Source organism: Dipodomys spectabilis, unplaced genomic scaffold (genome assembly GCF_019054845.1).
Source record: "Dipodomys spectabilis isolate Male_0828 unplaced genomic scaffold, ASM1905484v1 ptg000075l, whole genome shotgun sequence".
In the NCBI taxonomy this organism is placed as follows: Eukaryota; Metazoa; Chordata; class Mammalia; order Rodentia; family Heteromyidae; genus Dipodomys; species Dipodomys spectabilis.
In genome coordinates, this window is record NW_024870752.1 from 11,948,114 (window position 1) to 11,969,908 (window position 21,795).

Below are 21,795 nucleotides of genomic sequence, written 5' to 3' on the forward strand. Positions count from 1 at the left end.
CTGCCCAAGCTGGCTTTCAACTGTGATCTTCAGATCTTAGCCTCCAGAGTAGCCAGGATTACAAAAGTGAGCCACCAGCTACTGATTCATTTCATTCACTTTGATAAGCAAATGCAGCACAACATTCAGTTTAGAAAGCACCCATGAATCATGCCTTTGGTTTGTAAGAACATATTCTCTTTCAGAGTAGATCTGGGTTTTTTTTCATTGCTGCTTACCTCTCAGGATCTTACTACAGTAGTTTGCACAATGTAGGGACACAAAAGATGCTCCTGTTAATTTGCCTGAATAGAGGTGAAAGCTAGCCCTGCGATACTGAGCACATGAGCTATGCAGTTCTCTGCTCTAGAAAGTTCCATGTCAGACAAGTCAAACAAACAGAGACTATATCTTCCCTCTGTATTTTCAAGTGTTTATGGAAGCTATTGTGATTAATCAAAACAATTTTTTCTCCAAGTATGAATATAGTGTTTATGAGCATTTTTAGAAAGAAAAACGATATGCTTCAGCTCTAGGTATATTTCTAAATCATGGAAAATAAATTGTAGGTAATTATCCACAATATGTAAGAGAAATTCTAAGAAATGTTGGAGCTTGCCTTTAATCCTAGCTACACAGGAGGCTGAGATCTGAGGATCATGGTCTGAAGCTAGTGTAGGCAGAAATGTCTGTGAGAATATTATTCCCAATTAACCAACAAAAGCCTGAATTGTGGCTCAAGTGGTACAGTGCTAGCCTTGAATGCAAAAGCTAATGGAGAGTGCTATGGCCCTGAATTAAAGCTCCAGTACTGGCACAATAGGAAAAAAGGTAGGAAGGAAGGAAGGTAGGAAGGAAGGGAGAGAGGGAGGGAGGGAGGGAGGAAAGAAGGAAGGAAGGAAGGAAGGAAGGGAGGGAGGGAGGGAGAAAGGGAGGGAGGAAGGGAGGGAAAGAGATGAATAGAGAGGGAAGGAGGAAGAAAGAAAAGAGGGAGGGAAGGAAAAGGAAAGGAAGGAAAGAATGTCATGTCTTGCATGCATTTTTAAATCCTAGCCCTCCATAACTTCAGAAATTCATACAAACTAACAAAAACTTAGAGAATTTCACCTGACCTGAAATCTGGAAACACCTTTGTCATTATACTGCCAGGTTCTAAGACCTTCTTCTAAGAATAAACAGGATAAACAGACAAAAATGCCAGAAATTTTCCCTACTTCCTCTGTACAAAGCCCATAAGTAGTTGTGGGCAGTTAGCTATAACCTCCTAATCTCCCTACTTCAGTGATCAAGAGTTCCTTTTGTTGTTCAACCATTAATTCTTTTAGAAGCTCCAGGCCTCTTTCAAGGATGTCTCTGAGAATATTAATTACCAGTCTTTGAAGTTGTCTTATGCTCCCTGCAGTGCTTTTGTCTTCTTGAGCATATTTTTCCTTCTTTGTCTTTGTTTTTGCTTTAGAGTCTCTCTGAATTCTGCTATTGGCTTCCTGTGGCTGTGCTGTTACTAGTGGCTACCTGAGAAGTTGAGCTGGCAGCTTTCACTGTGGGATGAATCCACTTAGTCCTTCTTCAGCCGTGGGACCCAGAATGTTCTCTTCCTTTGTATAAGCATCTGAGTGCAGAATTCTACAGCTGGACTGGGCAATCAGGCTGCCTGGGTTCAGGTGGCAACTGTTTAAAGTAGAATTCAGCCTGCTTCTATCTCTATGTAACTTATATTTTTCATTGCTATATTTTCCATTATCCTACAGAAGAATTTACCAGTAGGCTGCTAGAATTACAAGCTGCCAGAAATATCAGAGCCATATATTAAGGACCTCACTTTTATCCTGCCTTTCGAGTGCAATTTCACTTTCTGCACTTTTTCTAAAAATTTAGTTTCTATTTATTTCTCAGTTATTATTATCTTTAAGTAGTTGTACAAAGGAGCGGTCATTTAGTAAAGTAGTTTGTGAATACAATCTTATCTTGTGGCCAATAATAAATAAAACTATTACTGAGGAAAATGTACACAGATAATTCATAAGTTTGAAATTGTACACTGTTCTAAGTAGCAGGATGAATGATGTTTCGAGCTACCTTCTTGATCTCACCCAGAACACAGATCACCTCTGTGTGCTGCAGGTTCATGCTGTATATGCTACCTGCCCAACAGAGTCTTAGCAACTGCATCAGCTGTTAGAACCACTGTTAGACTATCACAGTCCTTGTGATCCCGTAACCTTTATTTTACCTAAAAGAAGTCAAAATGAAGAGCTTAGAGACATGGAAGGCTCTATCTCCCTGTTACAAAGCACTATTGAAAGCTTAGACAATAGAACAAGTAAAATAGAAAACAGGGTATGGGAAGTTGAGGACAAAGCAGAGAAATTAGAACAAAAATTCAAAGGCATGGAAAAAAACTCAGAACATACCAAAAGGACATTCAAGAATGGCAGATTCATGCTAATTGAAATGAACTCCAAGATATGGAAACAAGCATCTTTTTTTGGATTTTTGTTGTTGTTTTGTTTTTTAATGTACTGTGTGAAGATTTTTTTCCTTCAGTATTTTTCTTTTATATTATCCCCTGTTGTCATTGTTTTTTGGTGGGGTTCCCTGTGTTTTGCATATACATTTATCTGATTTGGGGAAGGGAAGGGGAATAACAAAATGGTGAGACAAAGGACAAAGGATGAACCAATGCAACAGTGATACTCAGAAGATGCTGTGTTGGAAATGAATTTTACAACTTGGAGGGAAGGGGAGTTGCTGGGAGGGGAGAGAAAGTGGGAGAAAATGAGGGAGGAGGTAACACTGTTCGACAAGAAATGTATTTATTGCCTTACTTATGTAACTGTAACTCCTCTGTACATCACCTTTACAATAAAATTAAATTTAAAAAAAATGGCAGATTCAGCCAAAAGATCAAATCTATGCATAATAGGGAGATGAGGGAGAAGAATTCAAAACCAAAGGAAGAAAATCTTGTTAACTAAATGATAACAGATAATTTCCCCGATCTCAAGAGAGAGTCCCAAACAAAACGCTTAGCAGACAAGATCTGAGAAGAAATACCACTAGAGACAAACCTTAGACTTAAAAAACAAGGAATTATTTTAAATGCAGCAAAATAAAAAAGAAAACTTTATTACTACAGAAAGAAGAGTAGAATAACAGTAGAAGTCTCTGCACAAATGCTCAATGGAAGGGGAGCCTGGAGTGGTATAATTCAAGCTCTGATAACAATTGCCAACCTAAACTGATGTACCCAAGAAGCCAATATTCATAGCTGATGACAAAATTAAAACCTTTCATGACAAACAAAAATTAAGTAACCCATGAGCACTAAACCAGCACTACAAAGGATATTAAAGGGAAGCATACACCCTGACGAAAACAATCAAAGTCAAGAAAACAGCATTAAACAAAAATCAGTAGACTACTTTAATAAACACAAGAAGAAGAAAGAAGCCATACCACAGGAAAACAACAAAATGGCAGGAAACATGATATATTTCTCCATCATAATGTTAAGCACAACCACAAGTAATAGAGCAGCAGATTGGATCAAAAAACAAAATCCAACCAATTGTTGCCTCCCTATACAAGGAGCTCAAGAAATCACCCTACCCAAAGCCAATAAACCAATCACTAAATGGGAAAAGGAACTAAGGAGAAACTTCTCAGAAGAAGAGGTAAGAATGGCAAAGAAACACAAGAGAAAATGTTCTTCCTCCCTAGCCATAAAGAAAATGCAAATCACAACAACTCTCAGATTCCATCTCACTCCAGTTAGATTGGCCAACATCGTGAATTCCAAGAACTAATGTTTGTGGGGATGTGGGGAAACCAAACCCTATTGCATTGGGAATGTAAACTAGTACAATCTCTCAGCAGTCTGGAGGTTCCTAAAGAAAAAAATAACTAAACATAGATCTTCCCTACAACCCAGCCATACCACTCCTGAGCATTTACCCTGAAAAGCATGAACCAGGTATGATAAGGACACCTTCACATCCATGTTCATTGCTTCACTATTCATAATTTCCAAGTTGTGGAAACATCCCAGACACTCTATAGATCCAAAAATGTGGTGCCTATACACAATGGAATTTTACACAGTATTAGAAAGAATTATGTCATTTTCAGGGAAATGGATGGACCTAGAACAAATCATATTAAGTCAGGCAAGCCTAGATCAGATGAACAAATGTCACATGTTTTCTCTCATATGCAGATGCTAGATCTAAAATATACTGAGACATGATAAGTTATACAGGATTCTAGGCATCCACACACAGTGAGACCAAAGGAAGGTATTCTTAGAAGAGGAACACGAAGGTGCAATGCCTGTGTGCATCTGATTGCACAAAATAACATTTATTGAAATGAACTCTAAGAAATGGAAACAAGAGTTTTTTACTTTGTTGTTGTTGTTGTGTTATTTTCTCTTGGTCTTCTTTTTTCATTTATATGTTTTTGGGAGGGTAAGGGAGGTACAGAAATGGAGAAGCCAAGAGTAAGCAAATGCAGCATGGGTACTCACAAGATATTATGTGGAAAATGAGCTATACAACTTGTGGGTGGGGATGAGAGGGGAAAACGGGGAGAGAGAGAGGGAAGGGGTGACATTGTCTGAAAAGAAATGTACTCATTACCTGACTTATGTAATTATAACATCTCTGGATATCACCTTCATAATAACAATAAAAAATTTAAAAGAAAAAGAGTATTCACAAAGGGCAAGAGTGATTATCCTGGAAATTTTCCCACAAGGTATTATTATAAATGTTCTATTAATTATTGTTATGTACAACTGGTTTATAAATTAAGCTTTATTACAGACATGCACATTTAGGATAAAAAATAACACATATTGGATTTAATGTTATTTGCAAGTTTGGGGATCTTCTAGGATTTTGCAACATGTTCCGGAAAAATATAGAGGGAGTATATTATACCCATTTTCCTTAAATCAAGAAACTTTCTGAGTGTCTTCTAAACCCATTTCCTGCATAGAGAGCACAAAAATTTCCTCTCTCCTTTCCATTTCTCTTTATTTCAGTCTGTTAAAGGAAAATAAATCCTTGCTTAAACTTAAATTACAAAATCCTTCTGGAATAAAAAAAAAATCCTGGTATAGAAAAGTAATCACTGCTTAGCAAAGCACAGGGAGATTTTCTGGGGGTGCAATTGTTTCTTACTCAAACTTGTAAAACCTGCCATGCTGGTCCTTCTTGTAATGTTCTTTCAGAGAAAGCTGGCAGCTCTAACTAATGAATATTCTGGATCTGGCCAGAATGCTTCTGATTCTCTGCCATCAGCTTTGGTTCTGTGTGGTTTTAACCATCCAAGTGTAAGTTTCTGGTTTCCAAAATTTCTAATATCGTTATAATCTTACTATCATGCTCCAGGAGGCGACTTAAAACTGTTTTGGTCAAAGTCCATCTACTTTAGAAGGACAGTAGCAAAGCCTTTTCATGGAAAACACAGGAAGCACCCCACACGCGTTCTCTCCTTCCCCTGGCATAGGCCACAGTAGAGTTTCCCTGTAAACAACAATGAAGCTGGCTGAACAAAACACACGAAGGAAAATGGTTGAGGCATGGGACAACAGGTGTTAAACTCAGAGCGATTCCACAAGTCTCATGACCATCTAAACTCTCTGACCAGGGTGCAAAGCTCTGGAGCTGCAATAGAGCACAATAGACCCTGTGCGCTGAGGAGCCAAGGAGCCAGGGCAGATTATAGCAAGGCAAGAAAAGTATGGAAGTATATGGAGCAGGACAGTCAGGCAGAGGAACATATGGAGAGTGGAGCCTGAAGTGGATTCCGTGATTCTAGGGCCAAGTGCCTAGTCTGCAGGGCAAGACTGGGTGGAACTCCTCCAAGGGAGGTGGCTTTGGAAACAGAGATAAGAATGATCGTATGACAACAGAGAACACGAAGGTCTGGCCCCCAAAACCTCATCAGTCCTTCATCAACTCATCTAGATGAGGCAACAGAAAAGTGCCTAGGCAGTGAAGATGTGTCCAAAAGCCAGCCCCACTCTACGTTTGTTTTGAAAACAAATAAACAAAACTCCAAATACAAGTCTTGACTGACACTTGTGATTCATGCCTGTAATCCCAGCTATTCCCAAGACAGAGATAGGAGTATCACAGTTTGAGGCCAGGCTAGGCAGAAAACTTCCTAATATTCCATCTCCAAAATAACCCACAAACACAACCGAATCAAAGTCTGGCCAAAACTACTGGGGAAACACTTTGGCCATCAGGTACTACTAGAAAACATATTACCCCTTCTGCAGGTCTGTTCTTAAAAATCATGGAAACCAAGTCAACATAATTTCAAGGTCAAACTAACAACTAGAAAACAAAAGAACACAAAACAAATTGGAGGCAGCCACATTCCTGCAGTTCTTTCCCTTATAGTGAATGAAATTATATGTCTTTTCTCCATTTAAAAAGTCTTCAGAAAATAATAGAACTCAACAATAATTTATTTACAATGCTTGGTATTACATTTAAAATTTCATTAGACACATAAGACAAAAAAGGAGTGTAGACAAGGCAAAAAAAAAAAAGTGAGACAAATGCAAGTTCAGGGTGTAAAAATGAAAAAAGTTCTTCCTGAAAATGGACCTTCAGAGCAGGGTGGAGTAACCATACTTATATCTGATAAAATACATTTCCAACAGAAGCCAGTCAGAAGAGACCAAAATGGTCACTTTCTATTAATAAAGGGCATGACCTATGACAAGAAAAATATAACTGTTAACACATTTGCAATTGTTAAGACAATTGCATATCCAGATTCATTAAATCAACACTTTTTGGACTTTTTAAAGAATAGTATTTTAAAGTATATATATGTATATATTTTGAGTCAGTAGTTGGGCTTGAATTCAGGACCTGGGTGCTATCCCTAACTTCTTTTGCTCAAGGCTAGCAGTGTTCCACAACTTTGAGCCACAGCTCCACTTCCAGTTTTCTGGTGGTTAATTGGAGATAAGAGTCTCACAGCCCTTTCCTGCCCAGGCTGGCTTTGAAACACAATCCTTAGATCAAATACTATCCTTAGATCTCAGCCTCCAGAGTAGCTAGAATTTCAGGCATGAACCACCAGAGCCTGGCAGTTTTGTGTATTTCTATTTGGTTTTGGTTTTGTGTGTTTTTCTGAGCTTAGGAGAAGATTAGAGGGTACCTCTCACTGAAAGGACCCTTTGTGACAAATAGTTATAAATGGCAGGTGGTGATTATATAAGACGTTAAACTATGCAGGCCTATTCCCACAATGCATTTTGTTATAATTATATTAATGACATGCGGTGTATAAACAGGAGGCCTTAATTAGCAGTCTCTCCTCCACGTTGATTTAAGGACAGCCAAGGATAGTACTGTGTCCATGCCATTGAAGGCAATTTCATTTTGTTGAGCAAACAGCCTTCCCATCAAGATTTGATGTCCCTTTGTCTAGCCTGAGGGACACATATCAGTACTTTTTGATGATCAAGAGGCTAGGAGTTAGGATTATGAGGCAGGGGTGGTTTAGAAGACCAGATCTAAAGTGGCTATGACCACCAAAAACCCTGTTTTATCTACCTATTTCAGACATACTTATACATGAAATTCTATACTGGCTAGGATTTGCTTTGAATAATTCTAGCAAAAAAAAAAAAAAATAGAGAAGAGCTAGCTCAAATATGAATGGAGGAAATTTAGACAGGAGTGAATGAAGTGGTTTTGCTGCTTGCTCTAGCTTTGTGACTGAAGTCTCCCCACCCTTGGCCCCCCTATACTGGGGTTTCAATTCATAGCCCAATATTTGATCAGCTTGCTTGCTAGGCTGGTGCTCTGCCACCTGAGCCATGCCTCCAGCCATGCTTTTTGGCTGGATATCTTGGAGATGGACTCTTTCAGACCTTTCTGCCCCAGCTTGTGTAGCTTGGGTTTACAAGTGTGAGCCATGAGCACCCAGACAATTTTGCGATTTTTGACTATTTCTCAGATACAAAATGGAGGTATTGCTGAGTCTGGAGTTTGGAGCAGGTTTATCTGGGTTCTCCCTCGTCAGCCCTTGACCCATGAGCATTGCCAGGCAGTTTCCTGTCTGGCACACACAGTCTGAGATCCACTTGTCCATTCTCGAGATGTCTCTGCTGTGACATCTCGGTTCCAGGCAAGACCAACCCAGCCTGGGAAGCAACATCATCCAGCCAGTGTTTGGCCTCCATTCAAAATGCAGCCTCTAGCACAATTAGCTCAGAACTCTTTACTTGGGAAAATAAGTGACCCTTTGAATTCAATTTTGCTGGGATCCTTGTGATTCTGTGCAGTCTGTGAAGCCCTGGTGGGCAAATAATAGTCACCTGCACCTGGCCGGCTATTACAGGAAGCAGGTCAGGTCATAGGATGGCAGGAAAGCTGAATCAAAGGAAGATATTGAGACCATAATGAAAAATTATGCGTACTCCTGAGCTAAGGTCAATTATCCAGGCTAATAAAAATGCTAAAAATTTGAGAAAGTGGGATTCAATGTTAGAGCCAGGTCCCTTAGAGAACGTTAACAAGGAGCATAGATACAGCAAAAGAAGTCATTTCAGAAAGAGAGATGATTTTTTTCCCTGTACATTGTGGAGGAGAAAGAAATAAATGGAAGAATCTATAGAGACAAACTAAGCTAGACAGAAAGGGGGACACCAGGGCCTTTTCTGTGGTGGGAGAGATGTTTACACAGGAGTATAGATAGGAAGAAAGGAAACGGGGCAAGGGTTTACAGCTAGAATAACAAACACATCAGTGATGTAAAGGCCGGTCCATTACTTTGGTGATGTCTCAGAGGCTGGGCTGGGCCCAAAGAGGAAAAAAGAAGAGCCAGAAAAGCATGCCAATTCCAAGTGGGCCTCTAAGTACTATGGGATGCTGAGCATCCAGCATGGAGGGGCAAGTTGGGGTGCCCTAGTGAAATTCATTCCAGCTATTCTAGGAAAGTCCCGGGGAGCTGAGGAAGTTACTAAAGGGATGTTTGAAAGGTGGTGGTGGTTGGATGGAATGTCATCAACCAGGGAAGTTCAAGTTCAGAGCCACAGACTTTCTGAATTCTCTCCCCTCCTCTTCCCCCCTCCATAGGCCTGGCTTCTGACAACCCTCCACTCTTGGGTCTAAATCAGAGGTACTGTCCTAGAAATCCCTGAGAGTTGTGGAGAATTCCTCTGGCATGTATTCCAGCCTTTGTCTACAATCAATCTGTAAATCCTTTTGTTCTCTAACTGGATCCAATAACTTTCATGTCTGTATAATAATGGTTAAACTGCATTCTCACAGGAAACAAAATATGACAGTGCATCCAGTTATTCTTTAAAGTTTATTAGTTGTATTAATAGTTACTGGGATTTAATTCTAGAGTAGGTATTTTCTCCACTATTTACACTTACTGATAATTAAAAACACACAATTCAAGAATGTCGTTTGCTGTTTTGATAGATACATTTTCATTGTAGTCATAAAAGGGCAAGTTATCCAAAGAGAATTTCCTTGAGTATTTTCTCACTGAAATTAAAACATTAGATCTGATTAAAACCCAATAAACACATGATAGTTCTGTCTCCAAATGTGTCTCCTTGATCCCTAGGGAATGTAGATATTAACTGATATGCCTTGATAATTTTTATAAATTCAGGAACAATTTTTATGATGGTGTACCACAATTTAAAAAAAAAACATGGTACCCTTCCCCAAATATCTTACAAGGACTAATTCCAGCTACTTGTATTGACACCCTTGAATTATTCTAAGTATATTTTACTGGTTTGTTTGGATCACGAAGCGAGATTTGAAAGGAAAAAAATTTTTGACAATGTAAGATGTGAAAAATTAATACCCAGTCTAAGGCCTCAATGCAAACAGGCCCCATGAGTAAAAGAACATGTAATTGGAAGTGAATGCTGGGTCTTATGTTTTCCCTATCTCACCAATCATGTATAGGGATCCAAGGCAAGATGTGTGGATTTCAGTTTCCAGGTGTATCTAATAAGTGGCTAAGAACGGATATTCTCTGGGATGGCCCTGAGGTCCAAGTATTGGTGATCTGTGTTTGGATACTTGATGAGTCCACATGGATCTCGTAGATGGGTCTTCTCAAGGGAAGAGCTCAATGAACATCATGCAAAGAGCTCTTGGTAGTTCTGTCCTTACTCTGGCACGGCGTCACTTCAATACAGAAGCTACCGAGAGGGCCACTGAGGGTCAGATTCAGCACTTCACATGCATTAGAGGCAAAAACTTGGCCGGGTTGTTGAGTGAATGGAATCTTTCAGGGGTTGTTTGAACAAATGGTTTTCTTGGCTTGCTCGTGGTCCGCCTTGGGTTTGGCCCTCACAATGGAGCAGATGGCCTGTTGGAAGTTGTTGTTGACGACCACGTAGAGTAACAGGTTCCCAAAGGTGTTCAGGGCAGCTAAGGGTCGAGAAATGATGTAAGCTTCGTGGATGTTATTCTCCATGGAACAGCTGAGAGAGAGCAGACGAGATTCAATCCGAATGACCCTCAAGATGTGGAAGGGTAAGAAGCAGATATAGAACACGAGGAGTAGCAGAATGGTTAACTTCCGAGCTTTCTGCTTGAGGCAGCTGTGTGTCTGCAGACCATGGGCCAGGGTGTTGAGGATGGTCGTGTAGCAAAGGGTCACAATCACCAAGGGGAGGCAGAAGGTGGTGGCTGTCAAGATGAGATTGTACCATTTGATCGTGGTGAGGTCATCTGAGCTGGTGAAGTCGAGGCAGGCTGATCGATTAGTCCTGGTGGTGGATGTAATCAGGAAGGTGATGGGCAGGACGGCCACCAGCGAAATGATCCACACCACAGCACAGGCTACTACCGTCCACCAGGTTTTGTGTATGGAAAAGCAGCTCAGGGGGTGAATGATGACCAGGTAACGGAAGATACTGAAACAGGTGAGGAAGAGGATGCTACTATACAAGTTGAAATGGAAGCCAAAGCGGATGAACTTGCACATGAAGTCCCCGAAGATCCAGTTCTCTCCACTGGCGTAGTAGTGAATCAGGAAAGGGAGGCTAGTGAGATACAGCAGGTCTGTCCAGGCCAGGTTCAGCATGATGATAGTGCTGCTTTTCCAGGGCCGCATTTTGAAGATATACGTTGAAATCGCTACGATGTTTCCTGGGAAACCCACGAGGAAGATGATGCTGTAAATCACAGGAAGGTAGTGCATGCGGATCAACATCTTCTCATCCGAGCAATTGCCCAATGCAGTCACATTATCGGAGACATCAGAAGTGTTTGCTAAGCCAACCAGGGGTTCGTTCGTGGCTGCTTCATCTTGCAAGGCCAGACGGTTCAATTTGGCTATTGGAGTCCAATGAGAGTTAACCAGCTGGCGGAAGACAAGAAATAGTCATGATCAGGGAAGGAAAACAAGGATGGATTTTTAAAAATGAAAATCACTCTAGCAAGTAAAGGTGTGGCTCAAGTTGTAGAGCACCAACATTGAATAAAAAGACCAAATGACAAGCTGGGTACCCATGACTCATGCCTTTAATCCTAGCTATTCAGGATGCTGAGATCTGAAGGTTGTGGTTCGAAGCCAGCCTGGGAAGAAAAGTCCCTGTGAGACTTCTATCTCCATTTAACCACTCAAAAAACCAGAAGTGGCTCTGTGACTCAAGTGGGAGAGTGCTAGCCTTGAGTACAAAGAGGTTCAAGGGCAGCGCCCGGGCCCTGAGTTCAAGCCCTAGGGTTCTCATCAGATCATAAAAAAGGAAGAATGAGAGGTCGGGGAGGTAACTATGGAAAGCAATCTGTTCAGCAAGTCACCATGATTCACTGACACCATCATCTCACGCTCAGCGACAGAAATGTTCCAATAACCACATCTCATGCAGGCCCCGGGTCTGTTACCTGTCAGCCTCACAAAGCGCTACAATGCCTTCCTTATTCTCTGCATTTCACAGAAGAAGCGAAGGCAGAGAGGTGTTGCAGCCTGCCCCTGATAACTCATCAGTGACTCAGCTGGGATCCAAACACTTTCCTTTGACTTAGAAGCCGTTCTCTCCCTGCGTGGCCTCTCTGTGCCATCTCTCAATCTATATTCTGTTGACTTTTACCAATATCACCCTGAGTCACTGAGCAATCCACAAGTATGAAGATCTGGACACTGTGAACTTTTTCTAATGGCCATTTCATGCATTACAACACGGTATGTGTAGTAGATTTAATTTCAAATGTCAGCTCTTCTGCTCCATTTTGATAGCTTGTCTGGAGGACTATGTTTGGGGTGGGTCCTCGCACTGAAGAGCTGAGGCAGCTGAAAGGGTCTGCAGATTGGTTTAGTTACTTAGTAGTTGTGTGAAACCCTAAGCAGGTGGAGTCTGCTTTCCAGGTCTGAAAAAAAAATGCAATTTTAACTTCCTTCTTCCAGGTCTCTACTAAAACTCTCACAGGGCATGTCTGCAATGAGGAAAGATTATTTAAAAGGAGAGTAACTTATAAGTAGCCACTTATTTGGATGTTAATAGCTGTTGGAAAAATGTACTCACTTACACATTTATAGGGCAGCCAATGTGTATTAATTAGACACTCTACCAAGTCCCAGGGATATCAAATTAATAGCATGCATAGATATATAAGCCACTACCAAGATCTACCAGGGGAGATGGACACAAAACATCATTTTAACAAAACATATGACCCTACCTCATGGAACTGTCCATACACTGTTAAGTAGCAAGATAAACATTTAGTGCACATAATGCATTCTCAGTAAAGATTAACTAGCTGTTAACAAGTAAGTCTTTTGGTAGATGAATATTAGAAAGCTGCCGAGAGCTAAACAAAGCAGTTGCCTAGACACTAGCAAGAAGCACTAAAGCAAGGTCATTGAGGACGGAATACTTAAGCCGAACTTAGCAAGAGGAGCACACTTCTAATTGAGGAAGGGGAAAAGGGGTTTTATGCAAGAAGGAACAGCATTGCGGAGGCACTGAGACATGGTAGACGGTCTAGGACCCATGCATTCCCACATGTCTGTGATTATCTAAAGGAGTATTCAGAGATGAAGATGGAAAGAAAAACAAAATAGTAATGAAAAAAATAATCCTGCTTCTTGTGTATAGAGGCATTCAACTTGTAAGACATTATTCTATGTGTCTTACACAGATAAATTCATTTATTTCTCACAGGGACTGAGGAGGTAGTACTAAGGGAACTCATATTACAGATCAGGACATTGAGGTGAGAAGAACACACTGATGTGTTCTAGCTCACACTGCTAGACTGTGATGGACCAGGATGCTGAGGGAGGTGGGCTGGTTGCAGGACTAGGCGCCTCACATAATGGCTAGGTAAGAAGGAAATCCTAAGTGTTCAAGAATAGCATCGATGAGTGAGAGGTCACAACCGAAGAGCTCAGTAAGTCAATGTGACCCATGTGAAATGCCAACATTCATCATACTGACTCCTTTGAGTAGAGCGAGGATCTCGTGATGTAAATAATGATGGAAGGGGTGACATAAATCAAGATGCATGATGCTCATAAATCAATGATAAATTAAAACCGCTTTGTACAACTACGCAAAGACAATTTTTTACAATTCATATTCAATTGATTAAATAATGGTAAGCTTGGAGTTTCAGAAGCGCTCCGGGATCCTGGTTCCTGGTAAGGCTATGCCCCTGTCATTAGCACAAAATGTGTATCAAAACCTATACTACTGGGCATTTGCTCTGAGTCACGTAGATGCGTATTCCAGGCTGACCCCAAACTAATAAAGCACACATCCATAGAATCCTCCCCAGATGGCTAGACTTAAAAACAATATATTCTTCTGGATCTCATGGAGTCAGGGTGAGATTGGAATGCCTTTAGAGACTTGTGACTTCTATTCTGTATGTAGTAGGGAAAGAGGAGCAAGCGACAGAGCTCCCCTTCAAGGCTGTTGAAATCCTTGGAGAAGAGGCTGGGGTTCCCTAGATCCTGTATTACTTGTGGAAGGTGAGTATTTCTCCTCTAACCTAGGCTAACCAGAAAGGCTCCTCACAGAACCATCACTGCTTGCAATGAAAGAACAGAGGAGAGGAGCCAGGCCCTTCTGGCCATCCGGGGGCTCCCTGAGCCCAGGATATCATGGCTTGCAGCTTCTCCCCTGACCAGACAAACAACCTGAGCCTGAGAACTAAAAGCAGCAGTAACTTAAACCTCGGAGACAATGGTGATGCCCATGGCATCCCTGAAGTCTCAAGTTCCCAAAGTGAGTTCTCAAGATGTCAAGCAACCACCAGGCTGCATCTTGTCTCTTTCTACAGCAAAGATGCAAAGACTGCTACTAAAGATTGCTTTTGATAATTAAATCACAATTACATTGTTTTATGGCTTTCTATGATGAAATAACAAACTGTTTGAGTAGCAGTCTGTACAGCTTTGCTGTAGAAGATGAGAGAAAGATTACTTTAACAGCAATCTTTACATCTTCTAGAATCTTCTAGAATATATCATTCTAATTGAGACACGGCTCAACAGAAGAGTAAGGAGGACAAAAGAGAGATTTGCAAGTCTAAGCTGCTTGTCTGTTGATTCCTTGAAAGCAGGAACACAAGACATCCCATACTTACTGCAGGAATGATACCCAGAAGGCTGTAACAAATACTTGCATTATTAGTAAATTCATTAAAGAGCAACCAGTAATATCAGCAAGACTCAGCCTGGGCCAAAAAGCTAGGGAGAAAAAAACAAATCCACGAAAGCAAAAGCAATGTTTGGTTCTTTAATAACTTAAAGTAAGGGACAAAACTACAATCCTGCCTTCACCAAATAAAGCCATGTTATGGGGACATTTTAAGTAATAAATCCTATCAGGAAAAGGCAAGTTGTAGGTAGAAATAGCCACCTTAATGTTTTGAAAACCAACAGTTCCATTTGGAATTGAATGGCAACTAACCAATTGAAAGGTAAGGATTAACTAAGAAATTTAAACTCTCTCCCCTAGCTTCACCAAAACATGTTGTATGCTTTTTTAAAAAATGTGTTACATATAAATAAAACAAAAGAAAAGAAAAACAGCACCTATAAATCAGTCTGAATAGAGAGCTAAGTAGAGAAAGGCAGTTTCTTTTCTCCTTCATCCATCAGAAGAATATCATGTCATTTGCAGGAAAATGGATAGACCTGGGAAAAATTATGTGAAGTGAAATAAGTAGGCTCAGAGGGACCAAGGATTCATGCTTCCTCTCACCTATGGAGGCTAGATCTAAATTATGAACGTAAGTGTAATCATACGGGGCCATATGCATCCATCCACGAACGTAGTAACTGAAGCACAGTATACACAAGGGCGATTCCAACGGTGTCTAACAGAATGAATACCAGGAATCTAGAACATGTGTTGTCAGAGGAGGAGAGGTCCAGCAGAAAGGGGAACAGACAAATAAAGAGTGGGAAGGTGGGTGAATGTAGTCATAATCTTCAAGGTACATCTGGGAAAATGGAACCAGGTAACCTGAAAGGAGAGGTAGAGGTGGGAGAGATGGGGAAGAATGATGTGATGTTGATTGAGATGCTGAGTACTCACAAACTCACGTTAAACTGGACTCTCGCTGTACAACTACTTAAAGACTTTAAAAAAAAAAACCTCAAAAAGAAAGAAAATACAGTTCCAAGACCATTCCTTTTTCATGCCCGTTCACCCACAAACCTCAAAGATGGGGATGCTGGGATTCCATGATGTATAAAAAAAAGAAAAAGTAGGGTCAGAAGTGGCATCTGTGCAGAGGACAGGATACCCAGCGTGTCTACCCCATCGGCAGGATTTCTGAAGACAGATTGTTCTGGGGTGTCCATAAGCTTTGCAGCGTCCGTATTCATAACCTTTACAGACACCCACAGTTCACCCTCTCACCTTAGGCATTTCCAGCGCAGTTCTGGTATCAGATCCTCAGCTCTCTCCCATGGACTAGGGAGGTGGGCACTCAGAAAGCCATCTCATTCACCTCCAACAATTCCCGGGCTCTCCACAGCTGGGGCCATTGTTGGTTGCCAAGAGGACGCTATCCAGAGAACCTGTCACCAAGATTTATCTTGCTTATCTACATAGTTGCAGATGAACTAGAACAATCTTAACCTAAGTATTGTTCTCCCTGCACCCAAGCAGAAATTTCTCCCCCTGACTTTCAAGATACCTCTTGGCTCTTCATTCCATTCCGCTTTCTAAAAGGAAACACCATCACCTCGGAAGACTATTAAAACTTGCAGTGTTGATGGAGTCTATTTAGTTTTCAGGGAAATCAAATAAAATCCATAGACCCTCCTCAGAAAGATTCAAGTATGAAATCCAAAATCATGCATACAAGCTGGAGCCTCAGAGAAATCCCCAAGCGAGTTTGCCAAACTCATAGCAATGAAATAACACAGGATAGAGAAGAGAGGGCCGAGGGAGACATTTTGCTTACTTGTCTCTTGGCTGTAGAGGAGGGGGGGAGACCGTGTCCACGGACAGCCGGACTCCTCCCCACCAGGCCCTGCCCTGTCAATTTAAGGGCACTGGGAGAGAGGGGGTCCAAGGAAGTCAAAGATGAGCCTTCTGCTGGTCCTGCCTCCTTCCTCATTTCTACCTCCCCTTTTCTCAAAGAAAGGAAGGGGGAGAGAGGAAGGGAGAGAGAAAGGAAGGGAGGGAGGAGAGGGAGAAGAGGGTGAGAGAGATGATGAGAAAGGGAGGGAGGGAGGGAGGGAGGAAAAGAGGAAGATGGGGAGGGAAGGAAAGAAGAGAAAAGGAAGGAAGGGAGGGAGGGAGGGAGAGGGAGAAGGGGGAAGAGAGAGGATAAGAGAGGGAGGGAGGGAGGGAGGAAAAGAGGAAGATGGGGAGGGAAGAAAAGAGGAAAAAGGAAGGAAGGAAGGAAGGAAAGAAGAAGGAAGGGAGGAAGGGAGGGAGGGAGAGGGAGAAGGGGGAAGGAGAGAGGATAAGAGAGGGAGGAGGGAGGAAAAGAGGAAGGTGGGGTAGGGAAGGAAAGAGGAAAAAAGGAAGGAAGGAAGGGAAAGAGGAGGGAGGGAAGGAAGGAGGGAGGGAAAGACAACGAGGGGAGGGCAGGGAGGGAAAAGGGGATGAGAGGAAGGAGAAGGGGTAAGGGAAGAAGTCAGGAGTGAGGAGAGAGGGGAGGGGAGGAGAGTGGTATTTCATAGTAAGGAAAGGACAGGATGCGGATGGGATCACGAGTGTGGAGCTGCTCCTGAGGCTCTTCCTTTCCTTCTCAGAGGACTGGGTGCTCCCAGGGCCTCCAAGACCAGAAACTGAAGAAAGGGGTACAGCTCCGATCGCACCCCGTCCCACCCCATATTGCACACTGGAGCAGCCCGCTCTGGGACCCCAGACCCCACCACAAGCCCACTAGATCACCTGGCAGCCCGGGATGCTGTGCATGTGCTCCCCAAAGGAGGACTGGCAGCCCTGGCTGCAGCCCAAGCCTGAAGCTTTGAAGGGGAAGCCCCGCCCCTCCCGGGCCACCCCGTCCCAGGTCCCAGGCCCGCCCCGTCCCAGGAGGGTGGGGGATCCCATCTGTGGGGAAGGGGTGGAGGGGGAGGAAACTTCCCCCAAAGGAATGTGTGCAAAGATGCAATCAGCCTGGTGGGGAGGGGCCCAGAAACACCCCTGTCCAGGCCCCTGGTCCTGCAGAGGCTGGAAGCCATGGGCTTTCCACCCGGTGAGTGACAGCTCCACCCCACCTGCCCAGAGGCTTAGTCCTGATTCTCCACATGGTCCCTTTTGTCCCATGACTTGAGACCCCTGCTTCTCCTCATCCCCAAAGCCAAGTTCTCTGTCTACCTACCTGCAGTGGGTGGTCTAAATGATTACTTCTCTCCACAATGCCAGGCATAATCCAAGTATCACCACCACTTGACTCCATCTGAAAGATGATTGCTATAAACTGATGGTCTTTTTATCTTTTACTGTTGAACTGTCAATACAGCTTCTCACTCTAACTTGAAATCCCTAGTCAATCCGTGCTGTTTAACAGGGGAAAAATATCCATACTTTTCCCCACCTAGAAGTACTAGGGTTTATACTGAGGGCCTTGGTAGGCAATGGCTCTACCATTTGAGCCATGCACCAACACCTTCTCATCCATTATTTTTCAAATAGGCCTTCAGCTTTTTGCCTGGGCTGGCTGATTTTCCAACAGCCTCCTGAGAAGTTGGGGTTGCAGGTGTGTACCCGCATGCCTTCGACAGTATCCACAGAAACAGTCAATCTAGTATACATGTCTTTATTTAAAACAAGTAATTGGCAAATTGATGTCTCTATTTTTATGGACTATGCTCCCAATGGAGGACCTGGAGGTTAAACTTGCAGGACTTGGGTAAGAGTAAGTTCACAGAAGTATGTCAGAGTACATTTCAGCGTCTCCCTGAAGTTGGTTCTCTTGCCTGGGTTCAGAAAGGAGCTTTTAAAACGAGCACTCAAGGGTCTAGGATTCCAACCATGGCGTTCACAGCTGCCGAAAGCCCAAGTGTCACCCATCATGCGCTGAAATGGCTCCTTTGAAGCAGGGCATGGGTTTATCTCCATGGTGATCAATAGACTCAAAATCTAATTGGGAAGCCCTGGCATCTTCATGTTCCCTGCTCCAGAAAGCCCTGTGGAACTCTGCACAAGAAGGCAACGTTCACGAGCTTTCTCTCAAGAGCCATTAACAAGTCAGGGCTTGACAGGGAGAAGGAGAATGGAATCACATCATAGAAACAGTCTTAGCTCTGATTCAGTTTTTTGTTGAGACAGGAACAAACAGTGGAATAAAAAGTAGGCCATTCTGCTCTAGATGCCCATGATATGTGTGCTTCTAGTGTTCCCACTGAAGGCTGACCTGGTCACTCCTGGTCATCGATGGCCTTGCTCCACTTCGTGGTAGCACTGGTATAGTAGTAGTAGTCTCATGAAATGACTTATGATTTAAAAAAAAAAGATGAAGCTGGGAGTGGTGGCTTCAGCCTGTAATCCCAGCCTACTTGAAAGACAAAGATTGGGGAATCATAGCTCAAGGCCAGCCTAGGCACAAAAGCTTATGAGACCCCATCTCAACCAATGGGTAGGCAGAGCAGGCACACATCTGCTATTCCAGTCTAGAAGAAAACACAATGGCTAGGCACAGTGGCGTGTGCCTGTCATCCTTGGTGACACAGGGAAGCACAGATGGGGAACTGTAGCTCAGTCTAGCCTAGGCATAAAGGCGACCTCAAAAACACCACTCAGGAGGCTGAGATCTGAGGATCACTGTTCAAAGCCAGCCTGGGCAGGAAAGTCCGTGAGATCTTATTTCCAATTAACCACTAGGAAATGGGAAGTGGCACTGTGGCTCAAGTGGTAGAGCACTCACCTTGAGCTGAAGATCTGAGGGACAGCGCCCAGGCCCAGAGTTCAAGTGCCACAATCAACAAAAGCAAACAAACAAAAAACACCACTGCAGAAAGGGGACTGGATTTATAGCTCAAGTGATGGAATTCCTGCCCAGTAAATATTAAGCCCTGAACTCAACCTCTAGTTTCACCAAAAATTAAAAGTGGCTAACATTTTCTAATAACTTTTAAAAGGATCCTCAGTGAATATGTACTAATAAAATAAGTCAAGTTTTTATCTACACCATACTAGGTAATATTTACAGATACTTCAGTGGCACTCAGATTCCTGAAATACTTCTTGGGTAAGGAGAAAGACCCTATAGTATACAGACGAGACAGAACACTAGAGTGTAAGGCCTGAGTTTTAGCTTTGAAGGAAGCTCTACTAATTAAGAAATTTCCAAGGCAGGGACAAGAGGGAAAAACTAGGGAAAGAGTGAAGGCAGAAACTTCATTGTAAATAAAGGGCTCTTATTCACTCTTTGGTCTAATTCCACTACACTTGGAAGATGGTGTTAGTATCTTCTAAAAGACCCAGACATTCAGCAGAGCTGGACAGAAAGACCACAGGCAAAGGGTGGAACTAACTACTACTGCTCAGCAAGCATTTCAGTGTAATGTGTGCTGCCAGTGAAGCAGGAGGGAGTAGGAAATGTAGTCTGGAAATGTAGTATAGAAAATGAGTATAGAGAAGCAGGGTGAACAAATGCAGTCAGAATAGTCAATGTACATATACAAAGAGAGAGCTTCCGAGGATGGGTGGGGAAGAGAGTGTCATGGATCAAGACACATTGTATTCAGAAATGGCTATGTTGAACAGCATGGTCCATAGAAATGACCACAGTGTTTGCCTCTGGGTGAGGGAAGGGTGGCCGGAAAGGACAGGAAGATATTTTCTAGGCTGATGTAAATGTCCTATAACTCTTCATGGTATAGTTCACTCAGACAAATACTATTGTCAATCAATACTCACTGAACTGGATTATTTAATATCTATGCATTTACTGCATGTAATCCTACCTTGATTAAAAATTCATTAACTCCAAGCGACATCATTTAATTGGTATGGGGAGTGGGTGATGTGCTAGGATTTATAGATACATATTCTGCAAAAGTTTGAGCACTACTAGACTCAACCAGCTGCTGAGATTGAATGAGTTAAATGATGGAAACATAAGGGAACTGAGAAGGGGATGAAGTTAGAAAGTGGTGTTGGATAGGTACAACCTTGTTTCTTGGGGTACCATGCATGGATGACTGCATCAGTGATCCCTGTGATACCGGAAGAGGTAGACCAATTCTTGGAGCCCTCGACAGACATGCTGATGAACATTCTAGAATGAGCCCAGGAAGTTGCATAAGTGAGACTTCCTCTGGGTGATTCTCAGGCTCTCCAGTCAGGGCACTTCCAGAATGAAGTCCGCAGGATGTCAGCAGAAGGGAAGTGATCCACTGAGGGTCGACTTACCACAAGCAAGCGTAGGACAAAGTGGAGCAGACAGCACTTTGAAAATCAATCATACTGTGGCTAGCACCCCTGGTTTTAAGGCCTGGCTATGGGTCCCAAACGCTTACCTGCATGAAGAGAAAAGAATATTGAGCTAGGCGCCAGTGGCTCACGCCTGTAATCCTAGCTACTCAGGAGGCCGAGATCTGAGGATCGCAGTTCAAAGCCAGCCCAGGCAAGAAAGTCCGTGAAACTCTTATCTCCAATAAACCACTAGAAAACTGGAAGTGGCACTATGGCTCAAGCGGTAGAGTGCTCACCTTGAACTGAAGAGCTGAGGGACAGCGCCCAGGCCCAGAGTTCAAGACCCACAACCGACCAAAAACAAAAACAAAAGAATATTGAGACAAAAATATAATTTATATATAATAAAGAGAGACAAAAAACTGAATTTATTTAACATTCTGGCCATAGTGAGGAGAAAGAAATTTGAACAGCACTTCGCAACTTAAAGGAAAGATAAAATAAAAGCCCATTGCCTATGGAGAAGTATCTCTGCTGGCCCTAGGCTCTTGCAGGTGGTCTGTCTTCAGTTCTACCAACGATTCTTATCCCTACGATCCCAAACAGGGTGAGCAGACATGTGTCTACCCCAAGCTAAGAAGAAGATGTACAGCTTTAATGTAAATGACAGGACAAGCTGGAGAAATCAGGGGAAAGAAAAAGGTGAAATGAAGCAAGGAACTAGCCTGGAGTCTTGAGAGTCAGTCCATGGACCAGTGATCTTTTGATGTTCCTTTTGGGCCGAAGCCAGTGTTTCTTAAAGATGATTACACTTAAATGGACCAAAAAGAGATGAGAATGATGGACTCTTCTTCCCACAGGAAGAACTAGCAAAACTTTTCATTTGCAAGAATGTAGCACCTGTTTGAGATCGACTTATGGGAAGACACAAATGGATATGTTTTTAGGCAAGAATTTAGGTGAGTGCC

At 42.6% G+C, this 21,795-nt stretch overlaps 1 protein-coding gene across 1 annotated transcript; it reads right to left on the minus strand.

Annotated features, from left to right (window-relative positions):
* Positions 1-9,270: 9,270 nt before the first annotated feature.
* Positions 9,271-15,938, minus strand: Oxgr1 (oxoglutarate receptor 1). Its single transcript, XM_042682657.1, has 2 exons — positions 15,869-15,938; positions 9,271-11,352 (listed from the first exon to the last, which is right to left on the minus strand). The coding sequence occupies exons 1-2, from the start codon at positions 15,875-15,877 to the stop codon at positions 10,273-10,275; spliced, it is 1,089 nt and encodes a 362-aa protein (XP_042538591.1). The 5' UTR covers positions 15,878-15,938; the 3' UTR covers positions 9,271-10,272.
* Positions 15,939-21,795: the final 5,857 nt, after the last annotated feature.